We start from the raw sequence: 15,992 nt of genomic DNA, 5'->3' as shown, positions 1-15,992 counted from the left end.
TGACTTGCAGCCTACTTCGTCTGAAGTTTCGTTAAGTGCAAATACACAGTGGTGCAAGACACCACACATTCTACACTGATCTCTCTTGCTGTGGAACACCATTTATCGTCGCGCAGCGCACAACTCTTTGAAGTTCGTTGGCTAGTAACTTCAGCAATGCATAATCGGCAGGGAAAAGTGCAGCACTTCTCTGAAATAAAAGCTTTTGGTCGGTTCTAGTTATTCCCATAAAGTCTACAGCTTCGTAATAAATGGATTATCTCACTATTTCTGACGTTGTCCATCATATATGTATGCTGATCAACTTCTTCACTCCCTTTTTAATACACTCCTGGAAATGGAAAAAAAGAACACATTGACACCGGTGTGTCAGACCCACCATACTTGCTCCGGACACTGCGAGAGGGCTGTACAAGCAATGATCACACGCACGGCACAGCGGACACACCAGGAACTGCGGTGTTGGCCGTCGAATGGCGCTAGCTGCGCAGCATTTGTGCACCGCCGCCGTCAGTGTCAGCCAGTTTGCCGTGACATACGGAGCTCCATCGCAGTCTTTAACACTGGTAGCATGCCGCGACAGCGTGGACGTGAACCGTATGTGCAGTTGACGGACTTTGAGCGAGGGCGTATAGTGGGCATGCGGGAGGCCGGGTGGACGTACCGCCGAATTGCTCAACACGTGGGGCGTGAGGTCTCCACAGTACATCGATGTTGTCGCCAGTGGTCGGCGGAAGGTGCACGTACCCGTCGACCTGGGACCGGACCGCAGCGACGCACGGATGCACGCCAAGGCCGTAGGATCCTACGCAGTGCCGTAGGGGACCGCACCGCCACTTCCCAGCAAATTAGGGACACTGTTGCTCCTGGGGTATCGGCGAGGACCATTCGCAACCGTCTCCATGAAGCTGGGCTACGGTCCCGCACACCGTTAGGCCGTCTTCCGCTCACGCCCCAACATCGAGCAGCCCGCCTCCAGTGGTGTCGCGACAGGCGTGAATGGAGGGACGAATGGAGACGTGTCGTCTTCAGCGATGAGAGTCGCTTCTGCCTTGGTGCCAATGATGGTCGTATGCGTGTTTGGCGCCGTGCAGGTGAGCGCCACAATCAGGACTGCATACGACCGAGGCACACGGGGCCAACACCCGGCATCATGGTGTGGGGAGCGATCTCCTACACTGGCCGTACACCACTGGTGATCGTCGAGGGGACACTGAATAGTGCACGGTACATCCAAACCGTCATCGAACCCATCGTTCTACCATTCCTAGACCGGCAAGGGAACTTGCTGTTCCAACAGGACAATGCACGTCCGCATGTATCCCGTGCCACCCAACGTGCTCTAGAAGGTGTAAGTCAACTACCCTGGCCAGCAAGATCTCCGGATCTGTCCCCCATTGAGCATGTTTGGGACTGGATGAAGCGTCGTCTCACGCGGTCTGCACGTCCAGCACGAACGCTGGTCCAACTGAGGCGCCAGGTGGAAATGGCATGGCAAGCCGTTCCACAGGACTACATCCAGCATCTCTACGATCGTCTCCATGGGAGAATAGCAGCCTGCATTGCTGCGAAAGGTGGATATACACTGTACTAGTGCCGACATTGTGCATGCTCTGTTGCCTGTGTCTATGTGCCTGTGGTTCTGTCAGTGTGATCATGTGATATATCTGACCCCAGGAATGTGTCAATAAAGTTTCCCCTTCCTGGGACAATGAATTCACGGTGTTCTTATTTCAATTTCCAGGAGTGTATTTAGCCCTATATGAATTTATTTCAACCTGGTAAAACAAAAACGACGTGTCAATCCTTGTGTTCTTGTAATTGGTTGGCGACTAACATTTCTCCTCGCAACGCTACCTGTTCCGTCATACGTTTAGTCTGGTAAAAGCATGGCAGTCGCTGAACAATTTGCCACTGGCAAAGCAATACAGGCGCTCTAGCCGAAGCCCTCACGCAGATCAGCGGTTGAAGCAGACTGTCAGCCAACCTTAAATCCACGGAAGCACCTCATACTATGGACTACACCATAAACATGCCACCACTGCAGTCAAACATCTAGAGATATTAACTGAGGACATTTGACGGCGAAACATATCATGAACTTCCACAAAGGACTAGCAAGTTACCAGCACACACGCTTCGCCACACGCGCTATGGCGGTTTACGGAGTCGAATTATGTATTATGTTTCGTCATGCAACATAACATCCGTTTATCATCCTATGGCCTCTTCCCTCAACCCCCAACCCCGCCCTTTTTAACTACCAGCATCTGATTGTGCTCTACCCATTGCATCAATCGGACAAGCGCCAGAAGTATCAGCAACAATCACATCGAAATAGCTTGCACTTTAATAATTCTCTCTCCACCATATCTACAGCCTACTGTTGCGTAACAAGCAAACTGATTAATTTGTATGTCCTCTTCCCTCTCACATTTAGCATTTTGATTGCTTCAGTGAACGTTAGTTTACATTCTAATGATGAAGGCAAGTTTAGACAATCCCAACTCGCCACCTACGTAGAATGATAGGCATTTTCGGTTCCTTGTTAGTATACACTTACCTATTTGTAGACGTGTGTATTGATTTATACATCGACGAACGACCTTGCCGATGTGACGTGCACAGCATGTGGGGCATGAGAACGTATCACGTTGTGCACTGGCGTAGTATGTATGGGTCTTACGGGTGCGTTTTCCCCCTCTGCCATCGTGGGTGAAGGACACGTCTTATTCGCGACGCTACACGGAAATGATCCGTTTTAAGAATACGAACACATTTGAATCAGACGTGTGGTATCTTTTTGCACTCTAAAACGGGTCAAAAAATCAAATCGCCAAGTTACTTTAAATACCTTTCGAACGTGTTGATCTTCAAGGTCGATTACTTACTCGCTTTTCGGCAGCTAGAACCTTCGTCCAAGCTCATGCCACCTGTTGCAAGGTCAGTGTCCCACGTAAAACGGGTATGCCACACGCCCGAGATTCAAGTACCAATGAACTTACTAAAAACATTAGCAAGATTAAAAACATTATCTGTTTATAAGAGATGCTGGAAGTGGTGGTCATGGACATTCAGGCATCGCTGACTTCGTGTGGTGAGAATACCATCACGCTGAAGCGTTGTTAATTTCCCTAAGTAATGTTCCGTTTAAGATCGTCTATTATGTGGGGATTGTCAGCACACACCTTGCTTTTCAGTGTGTCCATAAATAAAAACACAGAACACATTGGTGATGTGGGTGATATTTTGGTTGGATGTATGAGTGGTTGCTCCATCTTGCTGGAATACTGTGTACTGCTTCTCCCCATCTGTTAACTGTGCATACGAATCAAAGATCTCTGGATGTCTGGCACTGTTTAGGTACGATTGAAAAGTATGGGACCAATAATGCGCATGCTGGCAACGTACTCCAAACACCTATCTCTTCATGCAAAATGCGGTTGGTCCTACGAACAGTATATAAAATTCTAGGACTTTACAAAACCTGACAAATGAAACCAGGCTTCATTTGACGAAGTAAACCTAAGAGTCGAAGAAACCACTAGCAATTTATGTGAATAATCAGTTACAATAAGGAACCCTTTTTTCCTGATACTCAAGATTTCAGCTCTTGCATCACGTTTTCACGATAGTCTTTAAATTTCGTATCTTTTGGTCCACGATGACACGATGTACAAGATACACCAAGCTACAAAACCGTTTAGGCTTTTGTGGCCAGTTGTTGACAAACTGCCTATTTGCTTCTGTCTCGGGTTCTTCGGCCGACGTTCTGATGATTTTACTGACGTTTCGCCAGTACGAGTGGCTGGGATTGTCAAAGTTTCACCCTCCATCGCCGGTGGTGAACTGGAACCGAGCTCGCGGCCGCAGACTGTATGTACCTGGCGCGCCAACGTCCGAGGGCTTCTCCGCGGTCATTTCCGGTGCGGTTCTCCTCTTGCTACCTGCGACGGTCGTTCGCTGCAGTACGGTAAGCCAGGATCCGTTTACATTTCTTGATGGAGCCTGCCTTTATGTAACACTCCACACTATCAATTTGCTGTTCTAATACAAACTGCCCCACTTCTGTAACAGCTCGTCAATGAGACTGACGCGCGAACACACAGTGGCACTCAACTTTCAGATGAAATGCAATACAGCCAACTTTCGAGACAGTGTTGCCACTTCACAAGCAATTCGACTAAGGGTATGGAGGAGACACTACATGTGCTCGTCTGTGCGCTCTAGTTTGTGACATTCGTTTCTCTCGTTTTTGTGGTTATGTTTTGGCACAAACATCTACTGAATATGAAAATGGAAGTTATGTCCTTTACCTTACGTGATTCCTTTATTTTTTAAGTTGTACGTTCATGGAAAGTATTTTTGTATGTACTTTTTCCGCCTCAAAATCTTGAAATTTTTAGTTACCTTTCGGGTGTTATCAAGCTATATCTACATGAATTAAATATAGACCGAGGACAATTAACACAACAACGTTGTCCACCCTCATCCACCATTTTGTATTTTATTGATTCAAAGTAAAATGTTGAACTAGTAGAACTCTTGCAACGCAGCAATTTTTTTGTTTATTCTGTTGTAGATTCTTTGGAAACAGTCAAGACATTTACCAGAAGAGCTTTTTAAGATATTTTTAATCCTCAATGTGGATTTAATTAAACGGTTCAGGGTAATCTTGGAAGTGATTTCGAATGCCAACAGCACTGTCACTGAGAAATTTGATGCCACTGCTCATGAAACTGCAAAAAATGTACACAGATTTGTATGGCTGGTTTCCTATGTCACCAACTATTCACTAAGTTTTAATGCATGGTGCCAAAGTCGTATATAATGCAATTCTACCTACAGGCCAGTTGTCCAAGGAGGCAGCTGCGGCCCGCAACAAGCACGTATGGCAATACAGAAGAAATTCTGGTCGAAAATTTTCACTTTTAGAGTGTAACAGGTGCACTACGCAGATTGCTACTAATTCACACCCACATTTCAGTTGCAGCAGGTCAAGTAATCATAAGGAAAGTGCCCCATTTTGTGACAGGCAACCAGTTAAATGGTCGCAAGCAAACAGTATTTGCTTGTAGATGAAAATGATAGCGACAAAGCTACACAGGAAGGCAAAGATGAAGAGGAATATGACCAACGGTTTGACACTAATTATAGATACACTAACAGTTTGCTTCTCAAATGTTTTTAGCGAACATACATGTAGTGGTGAAAATTACCGAAGTATCAGTTCAATAAGCCACGGCTGCAAAATACTAACACGAATTCCTTACAGACGAATGGAAAAACTGGTAGAAGCCGACCTCAGGGAAGATCAGTTTGGATTCCGTAGAAATGTTGGAACACGTGAGGCAATACTGACCCTACGACTTATCTTAGAGAATAGATTAAGGAAAGGCAAGCCTACGGGTCCTAGCATTTGTAGACTTAGAGAAAGCTTTTGACAATGTTGATTGGAATACTCTTTTTCATATTCTTAAGTTGACAGGGGTAAAATACAGGGAGCCAAAGGTTGTTTACAATTTGTACAGAAACCAGATGGCAGTTATAAGAGTCAAGGGGCATGAAAGGGAAGCAGTGGTTGGGAAAGGAGTGAGACAGGGTTATAGCCTATCCTCGATGTTATTCAATCTGTATATTGAGCAAGCAGTAAAGGAAACAAAAGAAAAATTCGGAGTAGGAATTAAAATCCATGGAGGAGAAATAAAAACTTTGAGGTTCGCCGATGACATTGTAATTCTGTCAGAGACAGCAAAGGACTTGGAAGAGCAGTTGAGCGGAATGGATAGTGTCTTGAAAGGAAGATATTAAGATGAAAATCAACAAAAGCAAAACAAGGATAATGGAATGTAGTCGATTTAAGTCGGGTGATGCTGAGGGAATTAGATTAGGAAATGAGGCACTTAAAGTAGTAAAGGAGTTTTGCTATTTGGGGAGCAAAATAACTGATGATGGTCGAAGTGGAGAGGATATAAAATGTAGACTGGCAATGGCAAGGAAAGCATTTCTGAAGAAGAGAAATTTGTTAACATCGAGTATAGATTTAAGTGTCAGGAAGTCATTTCTGAAAGTATTTGTATGGAGTGTAGCCATGTATGGAAGTGAAACATGGACGATAACCAGTTTGGACAAGAAGAGAATAGAAGCTTTCGAAATGTGGTGCTACAGAAGAATGCTGAAGATTAGATGGGTAGATGACATAACTAATGAGGTGGTATTGAACAGAATTGGGGAGGAGTTCGTGGCACAACTTGACTGGAAGAAGGGATCGGTTAGTAGGACATATTCTGAGGCATCAAGTGATCACCAATTTAGTACTGGAGGGCAGCGTGGAGGGTAAAAATCGTAGAGGGAGACCAAGAGATGAATACACTACGCAGATTCAGAAGGATGTAAATTGCAGTAGGTACTGGGAGATGAAGCTTGCACAAGATAGAGTAGCATGGAGAGGTCCATCAAAACAGTCTCTGGAGTGAAGAGAACAACAATACATGTAATGAAGCTCAAATAATTTATTTCATTTGATAAAATAATTTTGGCCTGCTTTACAGAGCGAATACTCCTATGGGCGACGTCACAGGGAGTTGCCGCTGTCAAGAGAGGTCGGTTGAGCCGCTGACACTGCGGCCGCAGAAGGCTGTGTACTTAGAGGCCTCCGTTACAGAACTGGAGCCAGGTAACGTGCGTGATAACTGGGACATGGTCGCACCTGCTGTTGCCAATCTCAAAGATGGCTGCCACTCACATAACGTAGATGGTTGCGACACCAGCACCGTTACAGTCTTGACAACACAGAATGGATGCGAAATGGACAGTTAATGGTTGAACTGCTTATAGTCTTCGTTCATGGTTTTGGCTACTGCCATGTTCGAAGCTTACAGAACTATTTATTCTCTATCATTCATTAAAGCAGGCACTGGGTTTATGACTATCCACGTAGGAATGACCAATTTCAGTGCTTTCTTCGGCGATGTTCTATTTTTCTAACAAATTATCTGAGAGAGAGAACGGGAAAGGTAGGCTTTTTTCAGCCGTCAACGTCCTGCGAATGATGCTGAGAAAATACCACGAGTAAGAGACCGATACAGTGTAACAACAGTGACATTACTACCTTCATCAATGAAGTCTGCAATAGTAGATGTTCAATATACGAGGTGTGTGTGAAAAGTAGTAAGACTGACAACACAGCGAGTGATCTGGCAAAGCTGTCTCGTTCTACTCGCGTAGACCGGTGCGTTAATCCCTTCCAGATGCTCAGTCCGAGTTTCAGCTCCGTACAGCCATCACGAGATTGTTGAGAGCGCAATCAATGAATTAGTGACAAAAGTTGAACAGCGGAGTTTAGAGCAACGTTATACAATCAAGTTGTGTGTTAAACTTAGAGAAACCATGAGTGTGACCTTTGAAAAGTTGAAACAGGACTATGGGGAACAATTTTTATCAAGAGCACATTTTTTGCCGGTCAAATCGTATTTGGAAGGCCGAGAAGAAGTTTAAGATTAACCACGCTCGGGTAGACCAACTTCAGCAACCGATGAAAACGTCGAACATGTGCGTTCTCATGTGAAATCAGACCATCATTTACCAATAAGGATGATGGATAGCGTGTTAAGCACTTCCACTGTACATCAAATTTTGGCCGAAGATTTGCTAAAGGTTTGGGCCACAATGGTGCCGAAAAATGTCCCAACTGAGCAGAAACGTGTGTGTTTATAGTCTTGACAGGACTGCCAGTGACCCCGAGTGGTTCAGATGTGTGATCACAGGTAATGAATCCTGGATGTGTTTAGTACGAGCCTGACAAAGTGGCAGTGAGGTGTGACAATGAGACGTGTCCTCTAACGAAAAAATCTCGAATGAGCAAATCTATCAAAACAATGCTTAATTGCTTTGACAGTAAGGGTATCGTGCCCTCAGTCTATACATTTCGCATTTGCTTTGAGTCTCTGCGATGGAGATCAGAACTGCGACACCTTGCGGTCAAATCTCACTATTTTCTCCTGGGTGAACGAGAAAAAGATTTGACACACCGCTGCTCAGAATCGACATGCAAAGGCCTCAGAGGAGTGGCAAAAGGGTGTCAATGAAACCACCCCTTTTTTCTGGGTCCCTTATCCACACAAATTTCGCAGTCGGAAACGACAGTTCTCGGGACGATGAGCAACAGGACGAAGTTCTTGACAACGTTAGACAATACTGCCACCCCCCTGGGCGTTTCAGCACTACTTTAAGGCCATCGTGAGGCTGCAACACCACTGAATGTTATCCTCTCTCTGTGGTGTGCAGCGCGACCGCAGTTTTCGCCCTCTTGTACGGGTTGAAACACCCTCCCCTCCTGTGGCATGGTCACGCAGGAGTGCAACGTTGACGTGTGCGTGAATGAAACAGAGGAGTCCCTGCAAGACCCCCAGTCCGCCAACACCCTCGGTGCCACACACTCAACTTTGCTGAGCACGTTACAAATGTACCTAACACAAATTTCAAACTGAAATCAGTCTGGCGGCTGAAGGTCGGGAAGCCTTGCCCAAGGGAGTCTCAAATGGATTACTCAGGCCCTGTAGTGTCCCTTTTGCAATATTCACCATTATCGAGATGAAACAAATAAAAGTGACTGTATGTGACTCAAAATGAACTGCAGACATAGTGTTATTACCTTTAGCAGATAAACCTAACTGTAAAAATATACAATATAGATCGATAGATGGAGAAAAGACTTTTTATTGAGTGAGATTATAATGTGTAAGTAATTAAAAGTAGTATTATCTTTGTAAGAGTATAAAAAACAATGCAATGCTCATTCTTCTGTCTAGTCTGTTTTATTCTGTTCTTTCTGGTGGTAGTAGGAGTAATTCATCGAACTACAGACCTATATCATGTCTGTTTGCAGTAGGGTTTTGGAGCATATAACATTATTAATCACCTCGAAGGGAACAATGTATTGATACGTAATCAGCATGGTTTCAGAAAACATCGTTCTTGTGCAACGCAGCTAGCTCTTTATTCGCACGAAGTAATGGCCGCTATCGACAGGGGATCTCAAGTTGATTCTGTATTTCTAGATTTCCGGAAAGCTTTTGACACCGTTCCTCACAAGCGACTTCTAATCAAGCTGCAGGCCTACGGGGTATCGTCTCAGTTGTGCGACTGGATTCGTGATTTCCTGTCAGGAAGGTCGCAGTTCGTAGTAATAGACGGCAAATCATCGAGTAAAACTGAAGTGATATCAGGTGTTCCCCAGGGAAGCGTCCTGGGACCTCTGCTGTTCCTGATCTATATAAATGACCTGGGTGACAATCTGAGCAGTTCTCTTAGGTTGTTCGTAGACGAGGCTGTAATTTACCGTCTAGTAAGGTCATCCGAAGACCAATATCAGTTGCGAAGCGATTTAGAAAAGATTGCTGTATGGTGTGGCAGGTGGCAGTTGACGCTAAATAACGAAAAGTGTGAGGGGATCCACATGACTCAAAATAAATCCGTTGGAATTAGATTACTCGATAAATAGTACAATTCTCAAGTACCTGGGTGTTAAAATTACGAACAACTTCGGTTGGAAAGACTACATAGATAATATTGTGGGGGAAGGCGAGCCAAAGGTTGCGTTTTATTGGCAGGACACTTAGAAGATGCAACAAGTCCACTAAAGAGACAGCTTACACTACACTCGTTCGTCCTCTGTTAGAATATTGCTCCGCGGTGTGGGATCCTTACCAGGTGGAATTGACGGAGTACATCGAAAGGGTGCAAAAAAGGGCAGCTCGTTTTGTATTATCACGTAATAGGGGAGAGAGAGTGTGGCAGATATGATACGCGAGTTGGGATGGAAGTCATTAAAGCAAAGACGTTTTTCGTCGCGGCGAGATCTATTTACGAAACTTCAGTCACCAACTTTCTCTTCCGAATGCGAAAATATTTTGTTGAGCCCAACCTACATAGGTAGGAATGGTCATCAAAATAAAATAAGAGAAATCAGAGCTTGGACAGAAAGGTTTAGGTGTTCGTTTTTCCCGCGCGCTCTTCGGGAGTAGAATGGTACGGAGATAGTATGATTGTGGTTCGATGCACCCCCTGTCAAGCACTTAAATGTGAATTGCAGAGTATCATGTAGATGTAGCTGGAATAAGGCACGCAAGCTATTGTGCTGCGCTAGCATCTGTTTCTGTTGTAACGTAATTGCAAATATTTAGTGGTGTAAACTGTGTCCTAGTAAGAATATATTAGTATAAAGTGTTCTCCGTGTATTATTTCAGGAACCTACGCCACATTTATCGTATGAAAAGAAAATTTAATGAAAATTATTTAGCATGTTTCCAGCTACTGCGGAGCGAGTAACAGCGATCTCTGACTTAACAATTAGTCGCCATTACGCGGTACATTTAAAAACATTTTTTCACAGCACAATGTCTGATACCCGGAGCGGAAGAAATTATGTAAAAATATTCAGGGAGATAAATTGAAGGAATCCAGTGAAACAATTTTATTAAAACTTATCTATTTTCTGTGATAGTAATAATTTCAGATCATTGAACTGGAGCTGAGTAATACTACGCTATTGCATTTACAGTAATTTGTAGGGAGCGTGGCTCTCGATAAAACCAGATAATACGTAATTGGCAACCTACGAAATTCATTATTTTCCTTATTACATCTCTTTTGTATTTTTTGAAAGCTAAACGTAAAAACTAACTTCACTAAAAATCAGTAACAGATCACGATAAATCATAGGACAAACAAATTTACTAGGAGAGCGTTTCCTCTAAGTAAATAGTTACATTATTTTTTTAAAAAGATAATACCCCCAGGGGCTAGAGCAGCCGCTAGGTTGATTTGGTTTCCAAATTTCTGAGATACGTTTATAATGTGCTCAATAAAGTTGCGTGGGTGGCACAGAGGGTGTTGCCAAACTGGTGGGTTGTAGAGATACTCTTTGCCGTTTTATTCACGCACACGTTAATGTTGCGCTCCCGTGTAATCACGCAGGAGGAGGCCGGAAAAAGGGAGGCTTGAAAAAGCGTAAGTACCCTTTACTGATTCGGATGTTGTTCGAATTGCGTTGAATGGTCTTGAATAATCACTGGTGGTTCCAACCTGTAAACGAGAGCAGAAATTGCGGTCGCGCTGTGCTCCCCTCCAAATGGGTCATGTCATGTTTAAAAGGGATGTAGCTCCACGATCTACTCAGAGAAGGTAGGAACGTCCGAAGGCGTCAACAGCGTCAAAATTTTTGAAGTACGTCTTTCTGTCGCTTATCGCCCTTCGAACAGTGTTTTTCGACCGCGAAGCGCGTGGGAACCGACGATCCATCGAAAGGGGTGGTTTGATTACGCTCTTTATGCCACCCCCCGAGCCCTTTGCATGACGATTCTGAGCGGCGGTATGTCGAATGTTTCCCTCCGACACCCATAAAGAACTGCTCGACTTCAACCCTGGGTATCAATCTTCCTATCTCAAGCGCAGAGGCGTCAAGAGAAGGGATGAAATATGGGTAAGCGTGGCTGTGACGACCTTATGTGACACGCCCGTTAGCCCGTGGGTGCCATCGCACGGCAGCTTTTTCACAATTACAGATGAATGTTGTAGGCATGTTTGAACCGAATTTCGCGATGGGAGACAGTTACGGAGTTTCGAATAAGTTATCCTTTAGGAAAAATTTCCTCGAACCAGAACTGGTCCCATCATGATAACAGATCCTTTCTGGGCCATTAACTCCCGTTGTTAATCCCCTGCAAGCGACTGCGACAGAAAAGATGCAGTGGTACACAAAGTACCCAACAGCCACACACAGCAAGGTGGCTTTGAATATGTATATAGATTGAATCTACCTACGACACGAACTCCTTCGCTGTGCGCCTCAACAATGCACTGCAGAAGAGAACAGGCCAAACCAAGCGCACACGCACACGCAGAGAGAGAGAGAGAGAGAGAGAGAGAGAGAGAGAGAGATTGGAGGGGGAGTCGCGAAAGGTCCTGAAGACGAACCGTGACCACGCGTATTGTCCGCCGCTATGATGCAGGCGTGCGCGCCCCCAGAGGCGGGAATGTAGCCGGTGGCGGCGGCGGCGGCGGCGGCGGCGGCGGCGGCGGCGAAATTGCGAAACAGCAGGCGTTAGGAGGGCGTGATTACAGTAGCTACCGTGCACTCTGCGGGGAAATTGACAATTTCCTACAGCGCTGCGGACAAATAACGCAAAGCGACATTAGTTCTTAATTTGCCGCTGTCCTGCGCAAACAGTCGGCAGCTGCCTTCGTGACTGCACCCGGGAATTACCCTGCCCTGACGATCTGTAATTAGCAACAACTTACGTGCTTCTCTTTTGTAATGTTTGTTCTTTGGCTTGATACCATAAGACTACAAAATATCAGTCCCCATTACCCTTCCTCCTGTTCCCTCTGAAACAAGTAGTTTTCAAATTAACCCCCTCTAAAACAAGTAATTTTGTGTTTAAGTATGTATCAGTTAATGTGGTGCTAGCAAATAGATGCTAATGTACTGAAGACCGCTGCCACGATAAACTGAAAAAATCGACACAATGACGATCATCATGATCCACGTCAACCACCAGTGGAAGCAAAAATTGTGTATTGAAATTTAATAGCTCATTTTGCATAAGAGTTAGAGGCTAATTTGGATCGCTTGAATAATTCTTAAGTCATTAGGTAGGACCTATGTATGTAATTTCGCCTTTTGACCTCTGCAACGTGATTTTCAATAACTTGGTAGCAAAGTATTGGTAAACATTACGTCCATCGATTGGTAGGGCCCTGTATCGTCTATTTGTTTAATTGCAGTTAGGACTATTCAGTTACAAACAATTGGGTAAGAAAAAAGAATATTACGGTATATTGATAATTTTTACTTATTGACAGTCTGACAGCAACTGAATAGAACAATTTTAGTGCCATACGCGTTTCGCCTTTGTTTTCTGCAAGGCATCATCAGTGGCCTGGAATATGTACATATGTTACTAAGGAAGACAGGATTACAAAAGTTGTAGAAAAAAGAAATTTACTGATTTTACAATGTTGGAAACATGTAACAACTGTCATACTGTCAATATGGTATACTATTGTTTAACCTAATGGAATCTAATTACTTCGTAATTACTGTAATTCACAACAGTAAACTGATTAACAATGTAAACCAATTTTTTATTTAGGGTCTATTATATACTGAAATTCCATCCACACTAAAGAAAATAATGTACTCTTAGTTGACGCAGGTAACATCGTAGGAATACTTGGGATATGTAGTTTTAGTGCAATTAACAGAAATGTAGTCAGTATCGTTTATTTGTATCTTTTCACTTATTTTTCTGTGAAAACGCTTTTTATCCTATTTGACTTATTTCGATTGTAATCTCCAAATAATAACGTTTTCTGTGTTTCTGAACAAATTCTGTAATTGTAATTAATGAAATTACTATATGCAACAACGTTCGAATTGTTAAGCAGTGCATGTAAGACCGCGAGAAATCGTGGGAGGGAGAGGGGTGGGGGGCTATGCAGTGAGATTTTGAGCTGCACTGTGTGACGTACCATCAAATAAATTAGCTTACACCTAAATCTTTGACTTTCAAGTTATTAGACAACCCTGGTGTTCTTTGGCTCGTTATCAAATTTACAGTAGACAACTGGAGCGGACCAACGGAAAGGAGTTGCGTTCTTGCCAACATCGCACAGTCTGAGTTACACCCGTCCAACTTTAAGATTAACAATCTCAGGGACTTACTTTGATTTTGTTTTATTTGATAATTATTATCCCAGCAATACTGTTACACCACAGTCTAAGAACCAAACAGGAAAGAATGTCCGCAGTTAGAACGCAAGCTGCTTCTGATATGACAGCTAAGAGCAAAGTTATTATACTGGGATTAAACCGACCTATCCGCTACACAGAGCAAGATTCTGGACACACCCCATACCATTTGCCTAAGCCTTCTTTCATAGAAAAACTCTCGTCTGTTCCCGTACAGTAAGGCGTGCAGGAGAGCTGCAAAAATTTTGGAACGTAGTTGGAAAGTATTTTTCGTCGTTTTTTGTGCTTTTGTCCCGAAGCAGCGCAGTGGTGGCATGATTATTAACGACTTTCCCATGGTTAGTCGCCAACCTCTTCTTTCCCCGCCCCGGCACCCTGGACGGAATGTGTCTAATCCTAATAGTCTGCCCGTAGTGTTATTCGCGTGAAATCGAAAGTTTTGTAAATATTTGTCAGTTATGTAACTGGGGGCGGGACTTTGGTACCAACCCGGTTTTCACCTAGTGGAATGTGGGAAACCACCTAAAAACCACGTGTAGACTGGTCGTCACTCCGATCCTCGTAAATCTGCCAGGCAGATTCGATCTGGAGACGGAATACCACTTTGTCCCGAAGGCGAAGGTTTAACATGCATGGTTATTCGGGCGGGTCAGTTTAGAGGTATTGGCAAATTTAAAGCGGTGAGGAGGGTAACTTTCTGCTTCGAGAGCTCAGATGGTAAGAACACTGTACGTCAGACAACGTTTCAACCTCCAGTCTCAGTCTGCCAGACAATTTTAAACAACCAACAGAGTAAAGTTTATTTCCCGGACTGAAGGTCTTACCGACTTGTTTGTATCTTTTGACTACGTTTAGTATCACCATTTTGAAGTCAGTTTGTGAAGGAGATAGTGAGCGTGTTTTCTCACATACTAATTTTGTAGAACCCTTTTCTTGCTATTGCGAACGCGTTTTCGTCTTCCCTACATCGGCCGTCCTCAGATATTTTGTTGCCAAAATGCGAACTCATTACTTTCAACGTCTTACTTCGTTATCGAACTGCTCCAGCATCGCCTGATTTACATTTACGACAACGCATAACCTTTATTTTACTTTTGTTGATGTTCATCTTATACCCTCTTCCTTTATACTACCAACACTCATATTCAACGTTTGACACAATGTCATTGGCAAACAGTTCATTACGCTACAGAAAACTGATTGATCATCGTATTCTATTGTCTCTTCCACAGAGCATGGTAATACAACCTTACAAACCATACAGTCTTAATAACAAGCTCAGTGAAGCGCGAGAGTTTCATACGTCAAACAAATAGATTCTTTTTACACCCGCATGCTAGTTTGCTTCACAGAACTCAGTTTTTATTTCGATTTCTACATAAAAGATAAGATCAGCAATGGACATTATGAAGTGGTTACATCATTTCACGCCATGCGTCGGTAACATTGTTCCACAGAAGTGCACAAAGGCTCTTGCTACAAAACAATGGCAGTGCGCAGAAGGCATGTATTATACAACAGCAGTAACACAGCATCATACCTGTCACTGCCTTATCTCTACACTCTTCGGTAAGTATGAGTGATTAAAATACGATTTCTGCAGATCGATAACAACTTAGTACGTGAAAGTACTTTTGTATGACGATTAACACTGATAAGATTACGAAGCGACTCATTGATCAATAAGTCATTTGAAAACTTGAGGCTTTCTTGTGCTGTCAAAGTCTGAAATTACGTAACGTACAGACGATGACATCAGTCCCCTGGGATCTAAACCAGAAGGCTTCTTGGCAGTAACCAGTTTTCGGCGGTAGGGTGTTTAGGAACCACTCATGTCACATATCAACTACACACTTACCAGAAATCCCTGGTTTCTTTGACCACAAATACATTCTCTTGTCAAGCTGGGTTGGTTATCGATCTGCGCAGTACAGTTGGTTAAAACTGGATTTTCGCTATTTGAGAGGGCTGCCGTGAAAAACAAGTGATTGTACGACAATAAAGCTTTGTGGAAACATTTCTAACGACAAGCGGAAGAAAAATAATGGAGGCATTTTAATTTCACTTCAAACGGTACCGTTTGTTAGTTACATACCACGTCTATGTTCCGGGTTAGAAACGTTACTCACTGTCACGGCCATCTTCACCCACGACAATCCTGAAGTTAGTGCGGATACCATTCCACAATTGTTCGTAGCACTTTTCTAACTGTGGACCACCTGTCTTGACAGCTCGTGCA

At 43.7% G+C, this 15,992-nt stretch overlaps 2 protein-coding genes across 3 annotated transcripts in view; one reads left to right on the top strand and one right to left on the bottom strand.

The window, feature by feature from the left end:
* LOC124799086 (uncharacterized protein DDB_G0271670-like) overlaps positions 1 to 12,205 on the top strand; it is a 50,535-nt gene extending 38,330 nt beyond the window's left edge. The window contains exon 3 of the mRNA XM_047262624.1: positions 12,012 to 12,205. Within this exon, the coding sequence (XP_047118580.1) occupies positions 12,012 to 12,205 (194 nt within the window). The remainder of the gene's footprint in view (positions 1 to 12,011) is intronic.
* The window catches only part of LOC124798127 (putative ferric-chelate reductase 1 homolog), a 377,440-nt gene that overhangs the window by 262,533 nt on the left and 98,915 nt on the right, over positions 1 to 15,992 (bottom strand). The window lies entirely within an intron of this gene.

Source organism: Schistocerca piceifrons, chromosome 5, assembly GCF_021461385.2.
Source record: "Schistocerca piceifrons isolate TAMUIC-IGC-003096 chromosome 5, iqSchPice1.1, whole genome shotgun sequence".
Lineage (NCBI taxonomy): Eukaryota > Metazoa > Arthropoda > Insecta > Orthoptera > Acrididae > Schistocerca > Schistocerca piceifrons.
This window is presented reverse-complemented; position numbering and strand designations above follow the sequence as displayed.